Source organism: Zalophus californianus, chromosome 10 (genome assembly GCF_009762305.2).
Source record: "Zalophus californianus isolate mZalCal1 chromosome 10, mZalCal1.pri.v2, whole genome shotgun sequence".
Lineage (NCBI taxonomy): Eukaryota > Metazoa > Chordata > Mammalia > Carnivora > Otariidae > Zalophus > Zalophus californianus.
In genome coordinates this window covers 15,189,356-15,216,992 of record NC_045604.1, presented here as the reverse complement: position 1 = coordinate 15,216,992, position 27,637 = coordinate 15,189,356, and the positions used below count along the sequence as shown (strand labels likewise).

The 27,637-nt window shown below is 38.7% G+C and overlaps 1 protein-coding gene across 5 annotated transcripts in view; it reads right to left on the bottom strand.

The window, feature by feature from the left end:
- The window catches only part of ESRRG (estrogen related receptor gamma), a 615,169-nt gene that overhangs the window by 217,434 nt on the left and 370,098 nt on the right, over positions 1 to 27,637 (bottom strand). Inside the window, exon 1 of one of the 5 annotated variants that reach the window (XM_027613052.1) lies at positions 5,163 to 5,338. The exons of the other annotated variants lie outside the window; for them this stretch is intronic. Coding sequence (XP_027468853.1) covers positions 5,163 to 5,218 — 56 coding nt within the window. The 5' untranslated portion in view covers positions 5,219 to 5,338. Of the gene's footprint in view, positions 1 to 5,162; positions 5,339 to 27,637 lie in introns of those variants that run through there. 5 annotated transcript variants of the gene reach the window in all.

Genomic DNA, 27,637 nt, shown 5'->3' with positions numbered 1-27,637 from the left:
TTACCTGTCTTTCTATATAGTTAAACCAATTTAGTTTAAAATCAGACCTGGCAAATACCCGAAACACTAATTCCAGGTTAAAATCATGCCTGGCAAATTGAACTGGCAACTAATCGATCAGAAAAATACTTGAGATTCACTTTATTTTATAAATGTAATGAACACCTTTAGCAGCCTACCTGTAATATTCTACACATAAACCTCTTCCCACAAAGGTACATATTTCACGTGCATACTATACATGCAAACACACACGTGTGTGTATCCTATTGACTGCTTAGATTTTAAAGTACCATATGTGTATTGATGTATTTATAATAGTGCAGACCATGTATATCCATATACACATGGTGATGAAATAATCAACAGCAAAACATACGAAATGCAGTAAGGAGAATGAGAAGCGGCAGAGATGCCTGGTGTCATCCCTGCACTATCAAATATACACATAAGTATGATTGGAGAAAGAGAACCTAAATATTTCACTGTCAGAGAATGTAGAGAACTGCAATTCATTTCTATCTCAAGCGCTTTAGGACAATGACAATTTAATACAAGGCCAGTGGATGTAAAAGAGATAAAAACTGAACAAACTGGGCCAGTGTAATCAAAGATTTTCTCCAGAGAGCTGGCTAGGGCCGGAGCTCATATGCACTTGTAACAGATCAACGTTGTATTGTTTCTCTCTTCCATGAATTTGCTATGAAGCAAAATTCCAAGCCAAGCTTATCTACTGCAGTGACTTTAAAGTTCTACTGAAATACCTCCGATGCTCTTCTCTTATTTCTAAATGCTTAATAGGTGGTTCTAAAAAGTTTATTTGATATTAATTGGTTTCACAGAAATCACTGCTATTAATTGCCACTTGTCAGACAAAGTATCAACCATAAGCACAGATTTGAATTTGTTTTAGGAACTCATACAAGCAAAACCTTTGGTGCTGCACAGCACTTTAAAAGTAAAACAAAGAAATATTTTTTTTAGTCACTAGGCTAAAACAAATGTTGAGGAATTTTTCACAAGTGATACGGACTTGAGACTGGGCATTATGCCTACCTTCCAAAAGAAAGGTCTCTTCTTTGTCTGTAGTTCTTGCAGGATAAGGTATTGTGAAAGTATTGTTAAATAGACTCATAGAGAAGTTACCTGCCCTCTTTGATGAATAGCACCATGTATCTAAAATTAATTGCAAAAGTATGGCCCAGCTAATGAGATGGTCCTTATCTTTTCTCAGCACAGGAAGCACAAGTATTTTTCTGCTGGCTCAATATTTTATAAAAATGCCTAAAGTGTTATTAACTAAGTAAAAATCTGATTAAAAGACCTCAAAGACCCAAATTATCGTAAATTCTAAAACCTGGAAAACCAGGAGTTAAACCTGATTTCCTATATTATTTCCTTTTTAAACCTTAATTTCTTTTCTTTTTCACTTTGAAAAGAAAACCAAAGGGGGGAAAAAATCTTTTCTCCAGCTTCTATTAGCATTTTAAAAACTGAATTACATATCCTTTTTATAAGATGGTCAATATATAATACAGGTCAGATTAAATCAAAGAAATATATCAAAGGCCGTCAATTTAGATTAAAAAAAAAGAACAATGATACCTTATTGGGGGGAAAACACTGGAAAAATGATCATCCATGCAAGAGAATTAATGGATATCCACAAGGGCTTTGCTAATAACATGGGTTAATTACCGCTGCAACACACAAGGCTCAGTAAATAAAGCAGCAGTACCATAAACACATTAAGATGAGAAACCATCACTATAAGAACCAGCCAACACCATCACCCTTGCCTCTGCCCAGGAAAGGAAAGCTGTTTTCTAGCCCTTTCTGTCAAAAGGAGGATTTCTAAACTTAACCACCAAACGTATATAAGGTAATACATAAACACACTGACACAAAGGGCTGGTGAAACATGGGGTGCCTATCATTTACTCACGACTCCCATTCCACATTTATTCCATTAACTCAGGATCACTTATTTTTGCTTACTACAAGGAGAAAATCACATGTTACATAATATATACTGTCTGGCTATTTTGACTATCTATAGTTTGGGATATGTACAGTGGCTATTAAACTTTCAGAAAAATAAAATTAATCTGTTTGCTTTGGTGCTGTGATGGGCAAGGTTACAAGACTCTACAGCTCAAGAACACTCACTCCTAAGTGCAGCTAGTTGTCACTTCCAGCAATTTACAAAGAAATCATCTGAAAACCCCACCTACACCACCTACCTTTAAGGCTGCAGGTGTTTTCAACAGATTTACAGAGAAGAAACAGGAGGAAAAGTAAGATGAGCTCCAAGTCTGGAGTTTAGATGTTCTTTCTTAGAAAAATAAAAACTTAAAGTGTCTGTTCATAGTTTTCCAATAATATCACATCTAAAGTGATTTAGGCAAGCTCCTATCTTTTTTAAAAAACATTTGAATCCCCTCGGATTTAGGCTTTTTGTTGTTGATGTTACTGTATAAATTTTTCCTTCCTGCCTATTTTTATCTCAGATATTTTGACATTATAGTATTACTTTTGGATAGTTGTGTTTCAATTTACATTAGCTTTTAATAAGGAGAGAGGAGGCCAAGAAAAAAAAAAAAAAATCAAAACCCTGACACAGAAAGAGTGAACCATACAAAATAAAACTTGCAGAGCTCCAAAGAGGAATTTTAAAACACAAATCTGTTTCATTTTGCAATGCTTGGATTTCTATGATCAGGCTGAATCTACTAAACTGTTCCTCCTTGCCTTGCGTGTTTGGGAGTGTTTCAATTGCCTTTCCTTCTTCCAACAGCTGTGACAACTGTTAAAACAGTCAGTAAAATTAAGTCCGCTCTATAATCCTGTAGTCAATGTTACATTTTAATCAGAGGTTGAAAGGGATTCATGTGATGAGCACACTCATTTAGAATGATTAGACGGACACATATGTCAAAATGAGCAGATATATTATTTTCATCTATGTATGCTATCAGTTATTACTGCTATTAAATGTGAAACAAGCTCTCAAGCATTATGTTCTTTAATGTGTGCTGGCACATTTCCTAAAATAAAAAACACATAGTTATAGGTTAACATTTTAGGCTCTCCTAATGGTGGTCAATAAATTGTATGAATCTTTTTTAACAGTCTCCAAAACAGAAATTGCCTAATATTTTCCTCTGAAACTGCATAACTCTGGTTTCATTTCTATGTATACGCACACCTGATAGGGTTTAACCCAGTACAATTACTATGAATATTAATAGCATGTATAAATTCTGTGGTTTATTAATTGAGACAGAGAGGCAGATGCGTTGCTTAGCATTAGATCTTTCTGTCTGTCCAGTGAACCACGTAACCATCAGAACTGCATCCAGACAATAAATCTGTATTTTTTAAAGATGCCTTTTAATTGAGCCAAAAAGAAAGCTAGTTTGAATCTTGCGCCAAAGCCAAAAGGACATGTGCCCTGATTTCATTTAAATGCATCTGCTTTAGAGGCTTATTTAAACTAATTATTCAAATTAGCTATGAGGAGGTAAATTCAAGAAAACTACTTTAAAAAGAAGCCTCTGGGGAATTTTTAAAGTTTGTTTTGTTTATTTATTTACGGGAGAAAGTTCAGAATCTGGGTGAGCTTGGATAACGCCTTCTTCCTGACATGAAGACATTTACACCCTCCAATTCTAAGGCCCCAGGTACACTAACCTCCAAACTACACTTGAGTGGGCAGTCCTACCTTTGTTTATTTTTCATTTTTATTTTCACACAATTTAAGGTTGTTTCTTGCTGTGAGTGTTTCAAACTGGATGCAACCTCCCAAGCTTTCAGTTCCTCCTACGTCCATCTCTTGGAGAATATCCCTTGTGTGAGTGTGTGTGTGTGTGTGTGTGTGTGCGCACGCAGACATATCTACACACACTCACACTCCTACACACACGAGCGACCACTGAGACTGCAAGTCAGTGTTCATCTCTTACTTAATTACAAAGCAATGCAATACGCAGTCACTAAGGACAGCTAGTGGACATCTACCTATAATGCACTAGCTCATCTTCAAGAGTTTTAGATTTTCTTCACAATCTATAGAGAGATGTTTGCCAAGAGCACTCTTTTCAGAATTATAACAGTTAGTATTACTGTAATGTGAAAGCAAAGCAATATAACTGACTCAACAGAAAGATAATCCAGTGACAGCTCCCGTGGTATATACTAATATTTTATCTTAACAGTGGGTTGAAATTAAGTTTATGACCTACTCATTTACACAAGAATGCCTAATTTACTTGTCCTACCCCCATCCACTTCTCCCCCACCTTTAGTGTTCCACAGATACACACACACACACACACACACACACACACCTATGCATAAAGATATTCATAAATCCGAATTAAACTGCATATAAGAACAAAAGTACTTTTCTATATTTTCTGGACAGGATACATGACACAAATCCACAAGCTCAATGTTGGCTATTCAAGGGGAAATTTAAAAAAGTCACTACTGCTTCTTCTTTAGTTTTTTTCTCCCCTTAAATATTTATAATGTGTGAAAATCTCATGTTACTTAATGGACTGATTTGTCAGTTAAGTGCTGACTTAACGCTAACCATGCAAATAACATTATTCTAGCCCTGAATTGCACAGGGCTAGTTTTTAAATTGTTCTCTGAAGGAGAATTAGTAAATGTGCAATTTTGCCTCTAACTCTGCGCGGTAAGAAATGACAGAGAGCTGAAAATATCTGTCAAACTGCAAATACATAAGAGGCACTCAATAGTATAAATCATTTTGAATATTGTATTTTAAAACATCTTTCCTTGGGAAAATGGGTCCTAGTAAAAGATGCATTTTAACAGTTCACTAAGCATGTGTGCCAAGTGCCTATTCTTAGCACCTGAATAAGAAGTGACTGTCACACAGCTATTTTACTGACAGTCACTGAGCTTTGCCTCAAAGGTAACATTGTAGTCAGAGAACAATTCTCGACTTACTGAATTAGGAGATCACCCTCAACACAAAAGGCACAAGACAGACAAACAAGCACTCGTGCACACAACATTCCCGGGGCATTACCTGAATCCCTGTGCAAAGATACATTCTGTCCACCACCCCCGACACACACACAAACGCACCCCCACGGCGAGTTTTAAAAAGGAAAGAAAAAGGTACCTACTCTTCCTCGTAGTGCAGGGAAAAAGATTCAGGCAGGCAAAGTTCTACCGAATCCATGTGCGACCGGCAACCATTATTTGTGCACCCCAGCTATAAATCAAAGTTTCCTTGACAGAGCACAGTGCAATTAACACAAATGTTCTCCTAGTGACAAGCCTATGGGCACAGCCAGTTGGGACCAAAGCTCTCACACTCTCCTAATCAAGGACTTAAAGCCCCGATTGGAGCTTATTAATATGAAGTAGGGCTTTACATATGCAGTCCCACCGGCCCAGCCGCGCAGCCGATTGGGGGGCGTCTGCCCAATCAGGAGGGAGGCGACGGGAGGCTGCACGGAGCGAGCGGAGCCAGGCAGGTAGGAAGGGTGCAGAGAGCCGCGGACACTGAGAACCGCGAGTGGGAGAGGAAAAAGGGAGCGGGCACGGCAGCCATCGGAACGCTCCTAGGAGAGACTGTGCTTTTTCTTTTCCGTCTGTCTGTCTTTCTCTCTTTTTCTGAGAAGCTACAAAAGAAACATAACTAACTTAACTCTCTAGGCACTGGAGAGATTTGTCTTTGGTGTCCAACCTAAGACCTGTTTTGCCTTGAAAAGAAGAACTCACGCACGCATGCTTCCCAGTTAATTTGGGAAAGGATTCTGCGGAAGGTATAGAATTAAGTTTGTCCTGCCGTGGTCTGTGTTTTAAACCCCTGGGGGCTGCTTCTTATTTAGTGCTGTACGTCCCCATTTATTCGTCGTAATCGCGTCTTTTCCTGGTTTCCCGATACATACTGGGCATTTGAAAAATCAAAGACATTCTTCTAAATTGTTAGGGCATGTGAACCTCTGGGATCGTCCTCTCTGAGGTGGGATGCAGTTTTGCCCAACTACAGAGAAGGAAATTGTGCGTCAATGCAATCTGAGAGCATGCCTATGCAAAGTATACGTGTAAACATTTCTTTACCTGCTGTCTCTCTACCTATAGATATACAATGCATAGCTTTTGAAAGCAAAGGTAAACAACTGCAGGACAAATTGGCTTCTCCAGTTACAGGGGTGGCGGTCTGAGGGCTGTAGGGGAAATAGTACATTAAATCCATCTCAGTGCATTTTGACAAAATAAAGACTGCGTCCCCCCCCCCCGCCCCCGCCGCTCCCCCGCATGGGGAGCATTACTACACAGTGCACTAAAAGTGTTCTTAATCATATAGTTATTTCAATACAAGCTTCCAAACTGGGAGGCATATACAAATATATATGATTTTACCCAAAACATCAGTTTCCAAATGAAATGCAGTGTACATATTTGTTTCTTTACATAAGACACCCTGAATACTTTAAAAAATCAACCCAGAAACATTTTGTAAATCATCGCACAGTCTGGCCATTATAAGGACTAGTTTCAAACAGATAATAATTTAGGAAACTAAGAATTGTCGATCAAAAGTGTTTTTTTTTTTTTAAGGGCATAAGAAGAGAAGGTTATCTTTCCTTCAATAATGTAGAATGTATTCTTAGTTTTCTTATAACAAAGAGTTTTCATAGGTCCTATTTTGAACTACAGGCTATTTTATACTAGCAAATATATTGGAATAGATGCCAGCTCTTTATGGCAAACTGCTCCCTTATGGAGAGTGCAAGACCCACAATTTTGATATAATTCAGCTCTACTGCTACCAACCTTTTGCATCTTAAGTGTTCCATGATATAAATAGTATAATCTTTGATATCAAAATAAATTAGTTCAGATACTCAGTGTGCGCTGAAGTCACTAAATCAGAACTCAACTCTCTCTCTCTCAACCCTTTCAAATTTTCCAGGTCTTTAAAAAAAAACAAAACACTAAAATAGAACAGCCGCATTAAAATTCCGAATGTAAAAATGACAGACATGATTTGGTCCCCCCACAGAAAGAAAGCAATTTTCCTGCCATGTATTTGGCCATATCTATGATACGGGCCTGATTCCTTTTATTTGTGGTCTAAATTCATACAAGTTTTTAGATGAGAACTCACATAGCAAAAATTGTGCCTGAGAATACTGTATAAAAGCAGGTAGTAAAAGCTTAATTACCAGTAGCATTATGCTGTCTATATTGTTAAATGTGAACTCTGCAATTAAGATGTAAATTTGGTTGTGAGCAGTGAATTAAAAGAGCTTTGAGATGTTGAAGAAAATCCAAGCATTCTGCAGACACCCGGAAAAAAAAAAAAAGATTCATCTATTCAATCTAAAATGGGACATGTAATCATTTTATAATTAAAAAAATAAATAAAAAGGCATTTGAAATAGGAACATGATTTTTCTAAAATACAATGAAAGAAATATGGAAGCTAATACTGCATTAGAAAGAAAGAAAAACATCTTTGGTTCAAAGATTAGTATCTTCATTTCTGAACAAACAAAAATTCTCAGGGTAATTAATAGATCAGTTGTACACATTTTTAAACAATATCCCAAAAACAGAGTTGTTTTTTTTAAATTTTTTCTAAAGACTCATTTAAAAAAAAATAAAGATTATTTAAAGTACTCAACCCATCTTAAAGCACTCAATACATTCAGATTTTGGACCTGTGCAGAATCCTACACTGTATTCAGTTTCTTTGCATTATCACGCTGTGATAGAACCTTTTATTATTCCTTTGAAATGGCTTTTTAAAGATAAGATTTGTAGTCAATTATTTACCGATGGACCTTAAGTCACCACATTTCATAGGAGTCTTTCACTTCCCAGAATTTTCTTATTTCCTTTTGGGTACTTATTTGCCCCATTATAAAGCACTGGATTTCATTGGTATATATTTTAAACGTATTTAGACTCTTCCATGTGTCTCTTCTGTGCTCACAGAGACACATGTACAAACATACGGTGCATTGTCCCCACTGATCTTTCACTAACCATATTTCATCAATGCAAGGTACAGTGTCCACTGAGCTAGCTGCTTTCTGAATGACCAAAAGTATACTAGTGTATACACACACACACACACACACACACACACGGATCTGTATGCTTCCCTTTGGTATCAAAGTGTCACCTTTACAAGCCAAGGACCTAAGATTACACTGACTGTCTCGAATCCAGTTTAACCAATTTAAAATTTAAAATAATATCTACTGCACTCAACTTGCAAGACAGCTTCCAGAATATTTTATAAACACGCAGTTTAGTCATCTCCAGAATCTTCCCTAGCCACAGTTTTCTCACCTTGAAGGAGGAAACAGTGGATAATCACAGGGAATGCACACATCATAAGCAATACTGAGCATAAATCTTTTAGAATCTCAATGACAAAGGATATGGGGAAAAAATGAAACAAATAGATAAACAGGCTAGAATAAACACATATTGCTAATCAGTCAATACACTTCACAATCTTACCAGAAGGAGTCTACCCAAAGCAGTAAAAATGGAACTAAATAAAAGAACTCTTAGGACTATTTCACACGAACTATTAATCAATTAGTTAATATCCATCTATTATGCACCAGGTCTTGGGTCCATGCATAGTTTCAATCTCTTTTTCCTTAAGCAATGCAGTCACAAATATCCAGACAACTTCATCCTCAGGCCCCAACTCATGCACAGACACCAGTGGAAAATACACTTCATTTCCATTTGAAAGCACAGAATGGCAACGAGCAAAACTCAAGTGCAAACAAAACGTAGCTTCCTGTTTTCTGTACCGGAAATTTTACTGTATTTTAGTCAGAATCCTTTCCTAAAACATTCTAACAATGAATTCTTACGTTGCTAAAAGATGATGAGAAATGTTTCATCTTGCCATTATTGCATACTAATAGCTACTTTTAGTTCCCATCTTCCTTTTGTGAAAATTAACAGGACTAATCTGTATTAAAATGCTTCTAGTTGCAACACTATTTTTGAAGCAAATTTTTATTTTAGATTGCACATCTGTCATTTGTTAAATATTTAAAACTAAACAAGGCACAACAAATTTAGATTTTCAAGTCGCCTTACAATCTATCTTTGTGGATCTTTCCTCAAGACCATAAACCCTTAAAAAAGCTGTTTGACTCTTTGAACCATCTTCCCTGCTGTCTTTGATAGATTTTGTATAGTATAATGTACCATACTGCAAAAAGCAAATCAAGACTATTACAAACTACTATCTTTAGCTCTAAAGAAAAGAAAAAAGAAAAGCCCCAAATGAACATCCCTGCGAAAAGAACCCTGATGGGCACACAGGCGGCTTAGACACCAGGATTCCTTCTGCATCCTCTCGTGACTTGGGTGGCCTTGAGCAGGTCATCTCGTTTACCTATGCCTCTTTTCCTCATCTGTGCTTTGGGATTTCTTTTATGCTTTAAACCTGCTTAAGAACACACCTTTCCCACTGGGAATATGAAGACTGCTTTCAGAGTCAGTATGACTACATTCCTCTCTATCACCACCAAACCCCCATCAATTCATCATACCTCATCTTCTGTTGCCTTTCATTTCTAGGGCACAGGCTTTGATATTTAAATTATTGTCTCGATTGGCAAGAAGCAATCATTTTGACTGAAAGTGATCACTTCCACAGAGGCACTGATAAAAACCTTGCCTTTTAACAAACGTCTTGTCCTGTAAATCCATCCCATTCCTAAATTATCAAGTCCACGTAAAAAGTCCATTCTCTGGGGAGCAATTACCTCACCTCTATAACACACCAAACTCTTTTTCCAGTATTTGTGAAAGTGGTGGTGGGGGGGGGGGGGACAAAAGAAGACAAAGAAACTAATAGAGGCAATTCGGTTTCTGTTTAATTAAATCAGGTTTATTTCACTTTCATTTCATCAAGCTAGTAAGATACATGGTACAATATCAGGAAAGATTAAGTTATAAACTATAGTAGCTTCAATGGGAAAAGTGACATTAGTTATGCTGTATTTCTAACATATGTACCCTGGTGAAATACCAGATACATTTCCTAGTATCCTATGAGCATTCTACAATCTGTATGTCATGCATTTATAGAGCAATAGTTAACATTTTGAGATTATACATTAATAAATGAGTTGCAGTCATATTCTTTCCTGAATGTTAAGCACCATGAGCTAAATGCAGAAAACATTCAAGGTCAATGTCCCATTTTAGACCTTTTCAGGCAGCTGTAATATTATGATAATCAAGCTTAAAATATTCCTATAGAAAGAGTAAATTAGCCTTTTCACTTGAAAGATGATTATGATAAACAATAAACCTAAGAGAGGACAAAATCCCTATTTTTAAAAGCCAGAAATTGTTGACTCAATCATGTGTGTGATAGTGTTGTCCAAAATAAAGGGTAGCTTAACTCTGAGAGGAGGGGAGTGGGGTGGGAAGTAGTGGAGACAGAGAGGGAGAGGCAAGTGAACAAATATGACAGAGTTTAGAATAAGCAATACTTGCTTTGATACTAGTAAGATGATCAAATTATCTATCTTAACCTCCCCATTCAACATTGATTCAAAGTTAAAAATGCATGTGGCCATGAAATATCAAAAAAACACAAAGTATTTTTTTTTCCTGACATAGAGGACTCTTCAACACTATTTGAAAGTTCTCCTTTCCTATTGTTTCCTTTAACCCTTTCGTCCAAATTTTCAAAAGGACCACTAAAAAAAAAAAGGAAAGTGAGCTATATAGCATCTGGTGTCCATATAAACAGGCTTAGAGGCTATTCCTTTTTTTTTTTTTTTATGTTCGAACTGTTTGACACACTCTTCTAAGGTTCCTTTTTATAAATGAACACATTTGATAAAAATCTGCTTCCCCCAAGCAAGGCAAACTAATTAGGGGTGTGTGTCTGTCATGGCGGGCCAAAGTCAGGAGATGGTGGAAGGCCTCAGCCCCTGGGAAGGCCTCACAGCCTGCTCTGGAGTCAAGCCTTGGGCTCGCATTCCAATTATGAGGGATGAGGCTTTGGCCTAGGGCCATGCCACGGATCTAACTCTCAGTTTCCTTCGCTATTAAATGGGAATCACAGTAAGAACAATCTTGTACAACTGTTATGGGGATTAACTGAGTTTAAAGTAATTTAGCCCCATGTCTGGTCCTCGTTGCGGGGGGCGGGGGGGGGTGGGTACGGATCGCCCGACCCAGTGGGCCAAGATGTTCTGACTTGTACCAGCTGTCCTAGCCTAATAATGTACAGTCCTCCCTCCTTACACTCTCCAAAGTGCCTCGGTTTGGATAATAAATTTTACTGTCATCATCCACATAGTGAGCCTCCCATAAATGTTAGCCATGCTATTTTTAAATCCACTAAATGAAAGAAAAAATCTGAAGAAATGGCATTACCTGTTCATTTGGCCTTCATGTTTGACTAGGAGTTCAAGGTGCTTAATACGGAAAAGGAAACAAAGTGCAAGTATTCCCCCAGTGAACAGAGCAGTAATGTTTGCCATAAGAGGATACGAACTGCTTGCTAGAATACTGCCACGCATATATGGACTGAGTATAATGAGACGGGGCAAAAGCAGATGTCCCCCTTAAAGCTAACCATTGTTTCGTGCATGAGTGTGAAGAACACAGATTTGAGAATGCTCAATGATTCTGCTGACTCTCCAGAGCATTCAATCGTACATTGTTTACCAGAAAGAAGGGGAGAGAGAAATTGCTTCTACTCCTTTTCTCTTCCTTTAAGACATTCGTCCACATCCCTCCACCCTAGCAGTTCAGTCAATAATGCTGTTGATTTTATTACTATCCCGAGCACAAGCTCATTCACCCAGGAGCTCCTTTGATCAGATATCCCAAGAACTCAATTTCTTCACAAGGCTTTGCTCTTGTTACACTGAATGGCCACTAATCTATGGCAGAACACAAAGTCTGGGCAACAGGGAATTACAGACAGGGAAAGACCACGGGGATTATGAGTCCGACTTGGTTACCTTAACAGGTGAGGAAAATGAGGCTCAGAGTGGTTAAGAGTCTTAACCCGAGTTTCACACTCAGGTAGTAGAAGAGCTCATATTTGAAAAGATTACATGTCTCCTGTTTGCAGTGCTTACTTAGTAACAAGCTACTAATGTTAATCTCCCAGTTGTTGACAATATACCAGTGCACGGAACTCCAGGCGAGAGATGAGCCCTCCGAGAACAAAGGTCCCAAGTAAGAGATAAATACCCAAGCATATACCAAAGTATCCTTTAGTTTCTGCAAAAGCTTAGAAAGATAAAAAGAGTCACATATTTAAAAAGAAGTAGGGATGAATTGGTAGAGAGAAATTCTCTCTCTCTCTCTCTCTCTCTCTCTCTCTCTCTCTCTCTCTCTCTCTCTCCTCTTCTCCCCAGGGAATTAGGTGCCCTTTCATAAACACATTTTGACTATCATTTCTTTTAGAGATCTGGTTTTTATTAAGCGGCCACTCCTTTCCCTACCTGAACCCCTCCCTCACCGTAATCTGCGAAACTGCACCAGTTCTGAGGGTATCCCCAGAGCCAGCAAGAGCACTCAGTCAATAGTCCCGTCAATGTTACAGAAACATACGAAGATGTCTTGAATGAATGAATGAAGTGATGACTGATGTTAATACTTGGTGTCTTGCTGCCATATTTAAAGATTATAATTCGGTTAAATTATTAGAGCAATATAGGAAATTATAAAAGATAAGAGATGTAGAGATATATGTCTATCTATACCCATATATATATGAAGTCAGGGGAGAGGAGGGAGCTGATAGAAAAAGACAAAAGAGAAGAAAAAAATGAGAGGACAAGGTCCGCCACTCTAAGCTGCTCCAGACCTTCTAGACCATTTAGTCTTCTGAGAGATTGCTTTCTTCCTCCTCTTTCCATTTTTCTGTTTTCCAGATATTCATACTAAGTATGAAATAATGAAAAACAATACTTATTATTAAAACAATGCTACCACAGCAGTACCTAAATCTATGCCCCTCACCAGGGTAACATGAAAACATTTTCTCATTTAAGCTGACAGCTTTTAAAAATCACCATATCCCAGATATGTCCGGAAAACAAATACTTTTTTATAAAAGCATTAAAAAATGGCTCTTGTATACAACATAATTTCTATATTAAGGATTCCGGGGTTTCCTTGGTTAAATGTTGACATGGCTCCCATGAAGAATGGCCACAGAACTCCATTTCTCTGTGGTATCTTGCTGGAATGGCACTGAATACTGAACACTTTCAGAAAGGAGGTGGATTTCTCTTCTTATGGGAGGGGAAGAAGGGAATTAATTAATCAGCAGAAAAAAGACAAAGGTCTTGTCTTTAGGCCACTCTCTTCCTCTCTTTAATGCCTGTAATTCTTTAACCAAGCACTGCATATTCTGTTTGGTGGTTTCATTCCAAGACCGAGACACTGATGAGAACACATCACATCAGGGAGAGACAAAAACATTTCTAGAAAACCAGACTTTGGATGGAAAAGAGAATGAGACAAAGCATTCCTTCACCATTTTCCTGGTAGCTTAAAATAACAGGAATGGGAAAAAACAAACAGTTATGGTGATGGGGAGGGGACTTGAGGACAATAGTCACTCTGAAAGCCCTCGGGCTTTATCTCACCTGCGGTTTGTCACTAAACACACAGCTATTTGTGTCAGGAGCTTTATCCAATCAAACTTTGTGTTACAGAAAAGCAAATAACATAATTAAAGACCCCATTTTTTTTTTTTATAGTTCAGTTACCACTTGAATTAGAACATTAAATAAATCAAAGCCAATTTTCATCAGTGAGAAGAGAAAAGAAACAGATTAATTCACCCTTGGATAAATTGAAACTCTAAACAAAGAAGTAAAATTTAGCAAAGGAAGAAGATTTTTCAAACTTTATATTTTTAAAATATAACCAGCTAGAGAAGTTTAGCTGTATAGGAATTTTTAACTATAATAACTAGAATATCTAGTATTTTTTGGCTATAATTTAACGTTAACAATGCAGTCCTCACAACACTGTGGCGCAGTTAGAAACTATATTATTATTATTCCCGTCGTATTGATGACAAAACTGAGGTCCAAGAGTTTATTTGCTTACCCAAAGACATTTCCATTGTTAGGTTGCAAAGTCAGGACCTGAATTTCTTGTTTTTTAAATTCTACTTGTCTTGCCTTCCTAATCTTAAGCAGTTTCCCATAAGTTTTGTGACCTCCTCTTAAAAAGACACACATGAATACAGAAAAGCACTCACCAGTACACATCTTTGCTCCCCAAAATAGTTTTGTTTTAGGAAAGTGTAATAAAGCTGCTCCTACCAATTGTACACCTTCGCCCTTCCTTTCTTACTGAAGAAACACACATTTTTGGAAGCCCGGTCTGTATCAGGCCCCGTGTAGGTTTCCTGGGATAAACATATACCTTGGTAGTGAGAATGTAAAATACAAAAAGGGAGCTTGAGGTCTCCATCTCCCTTCTCCGTCACTGATTTCACAGAAAAGTTTGGTATAGCTCTCTCTTCCTTAGTTTCTCTTCCCCAAGTGTCAGAGTAATGTAACTATAGTCTAATTCTAGAATATCTAAGCCAAAGAACAAAGACGCCAAAAGGAGGAGCAAAACAGAAACAACAGCATATTTTTAAATTAAATTAAAATTTAAAATCAACCTATTTGTCTGGAAATTTTCCAAGATTTCATCATTAATAAAAAAGAACGATAATCACTCATATAACATAACAGCTCTATAAACATAGGTGTTCTCTTCAGGATTATTCCATTTCATCTCTCCAATCTTTCCAGAAGTCTGTCGAAGGGGCATGCACTGCATACTGCCAGGTGCCTTGGTCCTGGCCATATTACGCCTAGGAAGATCTTGAAGGAAACATGGCCACATTTTGTCTTCTCTATTAGCGAGGATGATTAAATGAGACAGTATGAGCTTTAATGGGTTCTTTCTGTGGTCGGAGCCTCCCAGTTTGGCCTCACCGTTGGCTTCATTCCCATCGACTGAGCAGTTGGTCCTATTCAATTATTCAATCCCAATCAATACTTTGAGATGTACAGTATATAAACATTTCACTTATTTCTACCAGACTTAATGCATGTGCTTTTACTGCGTGAGAAGGTTAACGTATTTATAAATAAACCATGTCGTATTGCAAAGGAAGTATTCCTTTCTTTGTAACCCTGGCTATCACTTAGCTACAATGCTTAGCAACACAATTTACAGAGTACACACAACACCCTTCGATCCTTGGAGGCCAGTGGAAATGTCTCCCCTTTCCAGGGGTCCCCAGGCTGAATTAGGGCTGGCTCCTCTGTGTCCCAGAATGCTTTGCACTCTCAACATCCTCTAACTGCGTTTATGTTGGTTTCTACTCTCTCTGTGTGTTCTCCACTTAGTAAACTTCTTGATGGCTTTTAATCATCTGCGCAGTACGTAGCACTGTAATCTGGACATTTTAGACTCAATAAATATTTGCCCAAGAAATTGCTGATTTGGGCCAAAATCATCACATTCACGCCGCTTGATTTTTTTTGTAATTGAGTTTCTGCGTTTCTCTGAAGAAATCCTGTATTTTAATGGGTCCAATATATTTAGTCTTTCAGAATTAACTGCTCACTAAATGAAACTGTATTGAAACTCATGAGAAAAGAAGTATTTTTAATTTTTTTTAATTTCCCTCCCCCGCCCCCCTGTCTGTAGATAAGGAGAAAATGGTGATTGCTCAGTATTTATTTCATTCTTTTCTTTTTTTTTTTTTTTAAGATTTTTATTTATTTACTTGAGAGAGAGAGAGCGTGTGTGAGCAGGGGGAGGAGCAGAGGGAGAGGGAGAATCTCAAGCAGACTCCCTGCTGAGCATGGAGCCTGATACAGGGCTCGATCTCAGGACCCCAAGATCATGACCTGAGCGGAAATCAAGAGTTGGACGCTTAACTGACTGAGCCACCCAGGAGCCCCAGTATTTGTTTTATTCTTAAAAAGGGGTTGCACAGTCATGACAAAACCCTGCCCTGTCCCCACCCGTACCACAGGAGAGAACCTCTAGAACAATTGTTTCCTACTTTTGAATCATATTTAAAATCATATTCATAAATAAATCTACATCCTTATGTAGCCCTGCCTGGTCTCAGGTAACTGAATGATTTACTTAAGAGCTTGATTTTCTGGGTCATTATACTCATCTCTTCTTGAGAAAGAAAATAAGAAGTAAAACTCCAAAGTGGCAGTTTCTAGTGTATTAATGAGTAGCCTTTCTAGACTCTATCATTCATCCAAATCTGAGGCTTCTAAAGAGTTAAACAGTATTTTATTTTATTTTTTTTAAAGATTTTATTTATTTATTTGAGAGAGAGGGAGAGTGAGAGGGAGAAGCAGACTCCTGATGTGGGACTCGATCCCAGGACTCTGGGATCATGACCTGAGCTGAAGGCAGACGCTTAAGCGACTGAGCCGCCCAGGTGCCTGAATTAAACAGTATTTTAACACAAATATTTATCTCCTCAAATTAATATCCAGCTGCTTTATAGGGTAAGAGTAAAAAAATAATAACAATAATCTCTTAAGTTCCCCAGTCTTGCCCAGAGAAGTGAGGTAGAAAAAATGCTTAAGAAACAATGATTCTTCTCGGTCATCTGTAACCTTGGCCATAGCATTTCATCTCATGGAGCTGCAATGAAGAATGCAATTGGACTAATCAATGCAGTAGTAGAAGTGTGGGTCCCAGATTACCAGAATGTGCATCAACTGGAAGCTGGTTAGCAATGCAAATTCTCAGGCCCCGCAGGCTGGCGGTTGGAGGTTGGAACAAGCAATCTCTCTTAATAACCCCTGGAGGAGATTCTGATACCTGCCGAAGTATGAGAATCACTGGGCTAGAGGATCACTAATTTTTTTTTTTTTTTGCTCTAAAATTCTTCAGCAGCAGTATCAGGAACACACAGAGTTTCTATTATAGCAAATTGCCCAGAATTCACTTTGTTATTCACTTACTGCCAACCAGGGTTTTTAAACTTCGTGTGTCAATGCATTGACTCTTATGAATCTAGTCCTACAACAACAAAAGCCAAAATAAATAAATAAATGAACTGCCTCTGACTCCTATGGCTAGTTCAAAGACAAGAATGTGGCTCTTGAACATTTAGAAAACTCTTAAGTCCGGTATTTTGTTTGTTGTTTTTTCCTTCGTGTGTGCTTACTTGTTTCACTCAGCTCTTCCTGTATTCAAGATCTGAAGGAAAAACCTGAAAATCCTGAGGGACAGATATGGTGACTGGACAAGCTACAGACACTGGTTCTTCCCTTGGCTCGAGTCCGGCTCCTACCGTGCTTTAGCTGGAGGACCGGTGGGCTGCTGGGTTGACCTCTTCTTTTTTAACATGGTGATGATTCTAACCACATGTTGTTAAGAGGATTAAATGAAATGGTCTATATAGCAGTGGTTTCAACCTTTGAAAAAGCGTGATCCCCAGGCTGTGCCTCAGCCAATTATAATTTCCAGCATCAGGAGTTTTTAAAAATCTCTCCGGGTGCATTCAAGGTACTGCCAAAGTACCTTGAGTACTTCTCTTGATACAAGAGAACCGCTGGTAAACTGCTTAGCACGGGACCTGGCATCATTATGTTACCATTATTGAACCATATAAAGGAAGTAAAAGCAAAAGCATGAATGTCGATATTGGACGACCTAGTTTCAATCCTGGCCTTTCAGCTTGTTGGCTTAGTGATCTTGGATAAGTAAGAACAGCAATCAAACTAATATAACACTGCATGTTAACTATCCTGGAATTAAAGTTAAAAAAGGAAAGAACAACAATCAACAAGAAGGAAGAGAGGAGAAAAACATACTTGTCCTACTTACTTCATCAGGTATTTATAAAAACAAATGAGATCATGTAAATCCAAGCTCACTGTGAATTATGCAAATATAAGGAAAGATTATTCTTCCATATAGTCTATAAAAACTGTTTCTAACCTGCAGAAATGTCACTAGCCCATGTTACAAGTCTGGTCATTAAATGCAAGTGACTTCTAGACCTTCCCTAGTCCTGCTGATGAAGCATCAATTTTTTGTTGTGGAGGCCACACTAATGTCCTCAAGCCCAACAGTAATCACAGAATGAGATCATCTGGCTCCACACTGGAATCGCCGGGAGACTTTTTGAAATGACAGAAGCCTCAGTCTCACCCAAAATTCACTGAGTCAGAATCTCTGTGGGTGGCATCCACACAGTGGTGTTTTGGGGAAAAGGTCCACTGGTGATTTCAAACTGCACCCCATGTTGAGAAAGAGAGAAAAAAGGTGAAATTGAGCATTACTTCAAGTGGCTTAAGTCAACCTGAAAAGCATTCTGGGCCTCAGCTTTCATATGATGTCACACTGAGGAGCCAGATTTTCATGGATCCATCGGTTTATAAAATTTAACTAAAATTAAGTACCTTACATTCAAGCATCTAGGAGAAAAAAAGTGACCCATACAATGTTTATCACTCAGATGTTGAGTATAATTTTTTTTTAAGATTTTATTTATTTATTTGAGAGAGAGAATGAGAGAGAGAGAGAGAGAGCATGAGAGGAGGGAGGGTCAGAGGGAGAAGCAGACTCCCTGCTCAGCAGGGACCCCGATGTGGGACTGGGTCCCGGGACTCCAGGATCATGACCTGAGCCGAAGGCAGTCGCTTAACCAACTGAGCCACCTAGGCGCCCCTGTTGAGTATAATTTAAAAGTATATTCCAACACGGTGCTTCAGAATAAAAACAGATGTGAAATGTTTAAACAGAATATTAATATGGTATCAAAAACAATAAAATTTAGTTGCTTTTCATTTTCTACTCTACTCATTTTCTACTCTAAATTCTTATGCATTGTTTGCAAGGTTTTATAATGAATGTGGATTATGACTCTAACAGAAAAAAAACATGGAATTGAGAGGGTGTGTTGGAGGGGGGTAGTGCTAAATGGATATACCAGATGCCAGACCTCAGAGAGGGGGGAAATCGGCTCATTTATAAGTAAAACATGCTAGAACTTTCAAACTGCTGGCAGACTCCTGAACACGCTCGCCCGCCTTTCACTTTTCTCTTGCTTTTCCCTGTTCCTTCTGCTTAGCAAAATCCTACTTATCCTTAATACTTAGTTCACCCTGGGGGGTTAGGGAGGCTTCTTGTAGGACAGAGACCCCAGCACCTTCTATCATCTCCACTAACCAAATGCTATTGACGTTCTCCTCCTCGTTGTCTGATTCTCCCACGACTATAAGCTTCTTGAGAATAAAACTGCGTCCTGTTCATCTTTATAAATAATCCCAGCTCTTAGGACAAGTGCACAAAAGGTGATCTCCAAAGGCTCATTAAACTGAACTAAAAAAGCTGCCTGGCTGTGGGAAATAGAAAGGAATTTCTAAAGAGGCAAGAATAAGATGTCATGCAATTATAGCTTTATTTTTTTTTTTTTTAATAACACTTAGTGAGGAAGATTCCTATACATAAAACTGTCTTCCACGATCTTCCGGACTTGCTGCTTGAGGTTAAGCGACAGAGCTGCCAACGACCCTTGCCCAGGGGAGTTCCTGGTAGGTGTTTTGAAATGCTAATGTCTGATGCTCTAGGGGCTGACACCTAGAGTCTATGCACTGGTTCTCAAAGTGAAGCATCAGTATTACCCGGAAACTGTTCATGTAAATTCTCAGGCCCTACCAGAAAACCCCTGAGGGTGGGGCCCAGCAATCTGTGCTTTATCAAATCTTCCAGGTGATTTTAATGCATGCTCAAGTTTGAGACCCACTGGCCCAAACGAAAGGATTTAGAAGATAAATGAAAAAAAAAAAAAAAAAAATCTCCGTGTTCAACCTCTTTTCAAAGTCCATTTCCCCACTATGGCTCTTCTATATCCATGGAAACCCCAACTCATGAGCAAGAGTCTCAGAACAGACCAAGACACAACTAAACCTAAAATTCCCACCTCTGGCCCCTCTGGAGAATGAGGTTGAATGCAGATGGCAAACCTGTCTCTTTTCTATCATCTGTCCAGATAGACGCCTTCAGTCTTCACCACTTTCCCTGCAGACTGTCTCGTATATGTGGCCACAGTCACATCTTCAGTCCTGAAACTGACTCCTGGCCTCGGGAATGTTAGCCCCTTCCCTGCTGAAGAACAACCTCTTGGATCACTGACTCGCTATTATTTTATGCTTAATAGGCCTGACCTGTGCAATATTTTTTATCAGGCTACAGTCCTATCTCTAAATTCTCTATTTTGAATGAATACCGATTTTGTGACATGAAGTCGGCTATATAATGAAATGCAAACAATGAAAAGGCTAAATCAGTTTACAAAAAATCTATTTGTCAAACAGTGTGGAGATGTTCCCAATTTCGTCTGGGCAGTTCATGCAGCTCTTGATAAGGGAGTTAAAATGTAGCTGTTTGCCAAATGAAAATAAAGGCATCTGCACCACAGATATATTTTCCTTTCAAAAGTCTTTGTTGTAACTTGTAGCTAATTAAATGCCCTTACACAAGAGACTTACACGCACAGCAAAATCGGAGAATTTTCTTACAAGGGAGCGAGGGTTAAGAGAGCAACCCTAGCTTCCCACACACCGTTCCTTATATTACATTTACATTTCTATACAGCTTCATCACCCTGACAAAAAAAAGCACAAGGGGAGGCCTTTTTTGTTCAATTTTGGATTTAGAGAGATTTCTAAGGCCTGCAAAGGAATGTACTTAACAATCATAAAAAAGAAGGAAAGAGTAACCCTGTCTTAGATGCTTGTGGAAAAATAATGCTTTCCACACACCTTTCTATAAAACCAACAGAGTAACTAAAAAATTATCAAGAGCTTACAGGGTTCCAGTGTTTATTTGTAACTATCTTCCCCGCCCTGAGAGATTATTTGCAGGCAAAGGTGTTCTGTATTAAACTTGACATTTACTGGAATGGCTTTGAATTTACCATGTCACATTTATCAACATGAGATTTTATATATATATATTGACATTCCTTAATTTTTCCACCTTCTGAATTAACTTTCCATTGAACAGATTTTAAAGTGCTAATTTTCAGTAGAAATTTTTTTAATCATATAAGAAACTGATTCTCCACCATAACTGGCTCTGACTTATCACGGCTCCTACCCTGTGTCTTTTCTCTTCTTTCACAATCTTGTCCCCAATATGGGAAGACTGTCCAACGTAATAAAATCGTATTGGAGAGAAAAACAGAACATTGTGTAAAGAGAGAGCCATTACTAGAGAACTAAAAGCTCTCTGTGGGGTCAGTGTAATTTATAATGACTTCTTTATACCTGTTCACAATCCTGTGTCATTACACACTTGGGTTCCCGCAGCCCTGTCCCAACATGCTCGCATACCCCCCCCCCCCCCCCCCCCCCCCCCCGTCTCTTTGTCACCCAGACACTCAGAAAGATCTTCTCCCTGGAGGCATAGCTTATCGTCCCTTTGTATTCTCATTTCTATTTGTACCTAATTTTATTTCTCCCATTAAACTGTAAGCTCCTTGAAGGCAGGAACCCTGTCTTGCTCATCTGTGAACGCTTGGAACACAGCTCAGGGCCAGACAGACAGAAGATGTTCAATAGCTGTTTACTAAATGAATGAATGAATGCAAGTATAGCACATGCCTATTGAGCTTTGAATTATCACTGTTATGAGAAAGAGTAGGTTTTACAACTACTCAGTCATCAAAAAAAAAAATACCACACTTTTGCATATAAGTGATGAGAATAAATATGTAAGCTTTTCTAAGACCTGCTGGTTTTATCATGAAGTCATCTCTATATTCTCAAAGTTGAATTCCAAATGCCTGAATCTCCTAACGAGTGATTTAACTGGTCTCCTTTCCATTTTTCTGCTTCTTTCTCATTCAACTCCTACGCTGTTCTCAAGCACTCCCTCCCCTGTTTTCCATTGCTACGGAACAAAATCACGATTCTTGTAACCCGAAATTCAAGTCTGTTCATAATCTGACATAATCCTCTTTCCTGGCATATTTCTCATAATTCTGCTTCAAAAAACCTAGGTATACCAACCCCCACTTAACCTGAACATATCGAAAGCACTCCTACTTCTGGGATTTTTGCTCCAGCTACTCCCACCACCCCCGTGTAATGTGTAATGCTCTTCATAGATGTGATAGGTCTTTACAAAGCAGGTGAGAGCCTTAGAAAGGACATAGCCAATTCTACCTGGAAGACAGGGGTAAGAAGACAGGTTTTCTGAGCTAAGCCTTGAGAGATGGTAGGAAAGATTCAGGGTAGGTGAAACTGTCTTTAATGACAGAAGAGAAGCATAGAATCACCCTTCTTCAATGGACTGTAAGCTCCTTGAGGATAGGAGCTGCTTGATTCTTTCTAATAGTCCCTGTCAGAGTGCCTTGTATTTGCCAGTTGACCAATAAATATTTATTTAATGAGCCTTTATCCATTCCTGCACTAACCCTCTCTAAACCTTTAATATGCTATCTTGCATATAGTAGGTACTCAATAAATACCAGTTAAATGAATGACTGATTGCTGAAATCTTTCAGTTGTTTGAAAACTGCAAAAATGAGAAGAGTGAATAAAACTTCAGTTACCAGGAAAAAAAAACTTACAAAGAAAAATTAATGGTTGGGAACACAAAATATGCTTATTTTGTTTACACACCAAAAATAAACTCCATTTAAAAAGTAGTTAAAATGTTGTGTTCACATCGCCCTCTGGTGTTGGACTCTCCCAGACAACAAAAAACCTCAAACTGACAGTTTCGGGAGATTTTTACCTCAAGAAAAGGGAGAGTTCTGCCTTTCCTGATAAATGCAAAATGTAGCACCGAATGAGAAGCGTAGTGTGTCTTCAGTTTGCTTCGGTTGTTAAATACTGAATTCTTAACTCCCAAAGGTATGGAGCCTCCAGTCTATCTGCTTCATAGCGCAATTTCCTCCTCTGGTCAAAGTCACGGCCTCGCCGGAAGAGTCATTAGAGACCCGTGCGTTGAGGCTGCCAGCTAACTGTGAAAGGTGTGCTTTTGAACCGAAGACATGACTTTGCACCTGTAGCATACAGTGAAAGTTTATCTCTTTGCCAAATTTGCTAAGTATGAGAAAAGTCATTGAGCCCGGAACAAAAGTTAGAACACAGGCACAATCTAGTCATTTGCTATGAGTGGCAGGAATGTGTGCCAAGGTGGCAAAAATAATACACCATCCTCAAAAGTGACTCTTAGTATCGTGGGGAGAACCCTGGAATAAATAGCCTAGTCATAAAACCGTTTCTCTTGCTATGGCATACAATTTAGTAAATCCCTCATATTAAAAAAATACATAGTTATTGGTCTTCAAGGTAATTTAATTTAGAGGGTTGGCTTACATTTCCCAAAACCAGAAAGGATATTTGAAGGAAGTCTTGGATCCAGAAATACAAACTAGAAGCAGATCTTGGCATGATTCCTTTCAAGAGTTTGCCTAGCAGGCTGTTAGCCACAAAGTGCTCTCCCATCACCAGCATCATCCCCATCCTCATCAGCCCCAACCTCCTCGTGGGCATCGGGATCATGATCAATGTTGCTACGTGTCACAAGTTTATAGTATGCTAGGGCTGTGCTCAGCACTTCCCAGAGGTTAGCCCACCTGAACTTGACAATAATCCTAATAATATTCCAGTTTTACTGATTAGGAGGCCTCATCCCACTCCTGGAGCATTAGTCTGTGCTCTTAACCATTCTACTTCCAGCTACTAGGTACCAGACCTTCCTTTACTTGCGATTGCTGTGAACGTGGTGCCACATGCATGGAACGTGGGTCTGTTCCTTTATCCCGCAACCCTCTTTTCATCTAAGGTGCTGATCGCAAGGTTTGAAAGGGTTAAGTGCTTTAAGAAAAACAAAACTAAAGGGATCAATCTCTGCTGGACAAGGAACCATGGGGGAGTAAGAAATGCATTTTCTGCTAGAGTCTCTTTTACTTTGTGTCTAAACAAATGGCAAGAAAATCAGGAATACCAAACTTCAAGGCATCAGATCAATTTATTTATTTATACTATACTTGGCAAGCATTTATCACATTGTTGTTAGCACTGTACTAGGTGCTAAACAAAATATTTACACACAAGAGAAATGTAAGCCTACATCTTTTCCTTAGAAAGTAAACATCAACCGTACGATATTCATAGAGTAACTCATTTGATGTTTTAATCAAATCTTTTCCCTCATCTGAGTCCAGCCCTGCATGCTTGCAGATGCACAGACAGACAGACCCGCCCCTCTGCACACACTCCTGAAAGCAAAGGCTCAGCACTGCTAGGAATCCACAGATTTTAGCCAAAGCCTTTCAAAATACAGGCAACAATTAAAAAGTAAGTTTAAGAAATGCACACAACATAGGACTTATAGAGGTTATTTCCACGTCTCACCATCTTTATTCCTGGCAATGCATGCTGTGTTACCTATGAGTAGTCTCTTTTTGGCTACAAATGTGTCCCATCTTCCATCTGTTCTTCTAGCAATATTGCTGGCCTACTGCCACTGGAGCTTCATCAGCCTTCATGATGTCATTTGACTAGATTTTCTCTAGTACCCATTTGTTTCACTCTCCAGGTGAGATCAGGCCAGTATATTTTTCTGTAGTTCCCTGAGCAGGTTTTAATTTTGGTTCCATATTAGCAAATGGCTCTGTTTCTGCTCTATTTACCAAAGCTTGCAGCCTACTTTGCTAGGGTCACAAAGAGAGTCTAAAGTTCCTCCAGAAATTGCTGGCTGGACCCAGCACAGGACCTTAACTTCCCTTTTTATAACCAGATGTCATTTAGAGGTAGGTCTACGAAAGATACCACTCCCTGACTTTTCTCATCTGCTTTTGAATTCTGCTTTTCTTTCTTTCATTCGTTTCATAAATATTGACCCAGTATCTGCTCTGTTCCAGGCTTTGTGCTAGGCAAAGGAATCTTTACCCTCTTGCAGTGAAAGCTGAGGTGTTTCCCTTCGCCAACTGCTCTAGGCCCCTGCAAATAGTCGTGCAAACTGCTTGGGCTACTGGTTGAGAGGTTGCATGACCTCCCAGGTCAGCGTTGCCTCTTACTAGGAATTTGTCCTTGGCTGAGTTACTTAACCTCTCTGTATTTAACTTCCTCATCTTTGAAAGACAGACTCAGTAGTGAGGCTATTATTTTTTAATTGTATTATGGTGATTTATATTAATATTTCAGTCTTCGTTATAGGGCAATTATCTGTGTATTAAACTCAGTCTGTAAATTGCAAAGAAATATATAAATATAAAGTGGTATTATTATTTCATATAGGGTTCAATAAGTTTTGCAGTGGAGTTTTTGTCAAAGAAAAAACAGAAAACATTCGTCAAGCACCTCCTATGTCTCAAGCGCTATGCTGTGAGTTTTACATATATTATTCTGTTCTGCCTCAAAGAAGTTCAGTGAGATAAAAATAACAACAGCCTTCTTTTACTGTGTAAAAAATTCTAATTTAATGTTAATAATGTATATAAATAGATATCATGATTCCATTTTGTGAAGAAATGAAAAGAAGGAAATGAAACTCAGACATTAACTTACCCAAGAAAACCCAGCCACTAAGTGACAGAACCAGGATGTGACCCCAGGACCCTCTGTCACTAGAGACTGTGCTCTTTTGCTATGATGAAATGCAAAATTGCTTTGCATGGATGGGCCCCAGTGAGGCTGATTAAAAGAAAAAGAAGGCCGAACCGATAAAGCATTGATACTTACAGGCAATATCATCTAAAGGGCAAAATATTAGTTTCATGCATATCATGTTCTACATCCTACTTTGGTATCCACAGAACTGCAGGCTGAAGAGCTGTCAAAGCCAACTTTTAAAAGAATTCTTTGCTTAAAGTTCTTCATTTTCGTAGCGTTTTTTTTTTTTCTTGTACAATAATAGAACAAGAATTGGATCAAATTGGAAAATGCAGACAGATTTTATTAAATTTTTTTAAAGATTTTATTTATTTATTTGACAGAGAGAGACACAGCAAGAGAGGGAACACAAGCAGGGGGAGTGGGAGAGGGAGAAGCAGGCTTCCTGTGGAGCAGGGAGCCCGATGTGGGGCTCGATCCCAGGACCTGTCCTAGGATCATGACCTGAGCTGAAGGCAGACGCTTAACGACTGAGCCACCCAGGTGCCCCAGATTTTATTAATTTTTAAAGGAATCACTTGGAAGATTATATCATTTATTTATACTCTGTAGCTGACAATTGGCTTGTATAAATGGACGGGGCTGGGGTGAACTTCTGAAGAAAGACTAAAAACACCCCCTGGTTCTTCACCCCCGAACTTGGAGATCTTAGAGAGTTGTCACACTACGTAAACAAGAATCCATTTCCAATGCCCAAAACTGCCTACTTATCAAAAAAATGAACCATGTGTGTACACTATGCCCCCCAACTCCACACAAACACACACCATTATGCTTTGTTCTTTGTCATCCTTATTTGCATAAAATTCTGAACATTTCCCTTAAAACAGCTTAATTTCACTTAAATTTATTTTCTTCAACATATTCAAAAGGCCTTGGATTATTATCGGTAATTATCAGTAGGACTTAGCAAAGGAGACCTCATCTAAGAACCCATGAAACTGGCCTAATGGGATTGATATATTTTATAGGCCTACTTGTTTTATTTTGTTCATTTCTAGCACAAACATAGTGCTTTAAAGCTTCCAAAATCCCCATACATGCATAATCTCCTTTAGCCCATTTACCTATTTGTGAAATAAATTGTATTAGTTTTCCAGTCCCATGGATTCTGAAACAAACATCCTGAGAGGTTATTCAAACTGCTTTGGAACATATCAACTCATCAGTGGCAGAGACAAACTCCAAAGTCATGGCCCCAATTCTACCATGCTTCCTCTCTCTGTTCTAGAACCTTCTTCACTCCCCAGCCCATTCCATGGCAAGACCACAGATAAAGTAATGGCAGTGTTCACATACCTTTGTCCCAGCGCTGGGTCTTCATGAGATCCCTCGTACACTCGTAAGGCTCCTTTATATTATCACAACACCATGTAATGAAAGGGCTGAATCCCTGTCCCCTCCCCCCAACCCACCCCCACCAACAGAGTTTCTCTCTGATTTCTCCAGATATCCCTGATACAGGAATGTAGAAGAACTGGATGTATAGGCGCAATGATTGCATGTCCTTCTAAACTAGGTATCGGGATTCTGCCCAACACCTTATAGACACCTAAGACCCAAATATCTATAGGTAGTTTCTCTCCAATCCCGGTTCTACTATGAACAATTTGTGTCACTTTGGACCCATCATTCAATCTCTTTAAGCCTCAGTTTACTCATTTTGACAGTGAGAGAAATGAACCAACTTATACAAGGAGTCTATTCAAACACAAAAACATGACTAATCTACGAAAATGGTATTTGGTATAATTCAAGGAACACAAGTATTCAGGAGGCAAAACAAAACAAAACAAACCCACAAAAAACAAAAAAACAAAACCCCACAAAAAAACGCACGATTAATGAGTGGCGTCCCATCAATTTTCACCCTTATTTTGTATATAATGTTGCTTATTCCATCAACTCCATTTGGCTTCAGTTTCCCGCAAATG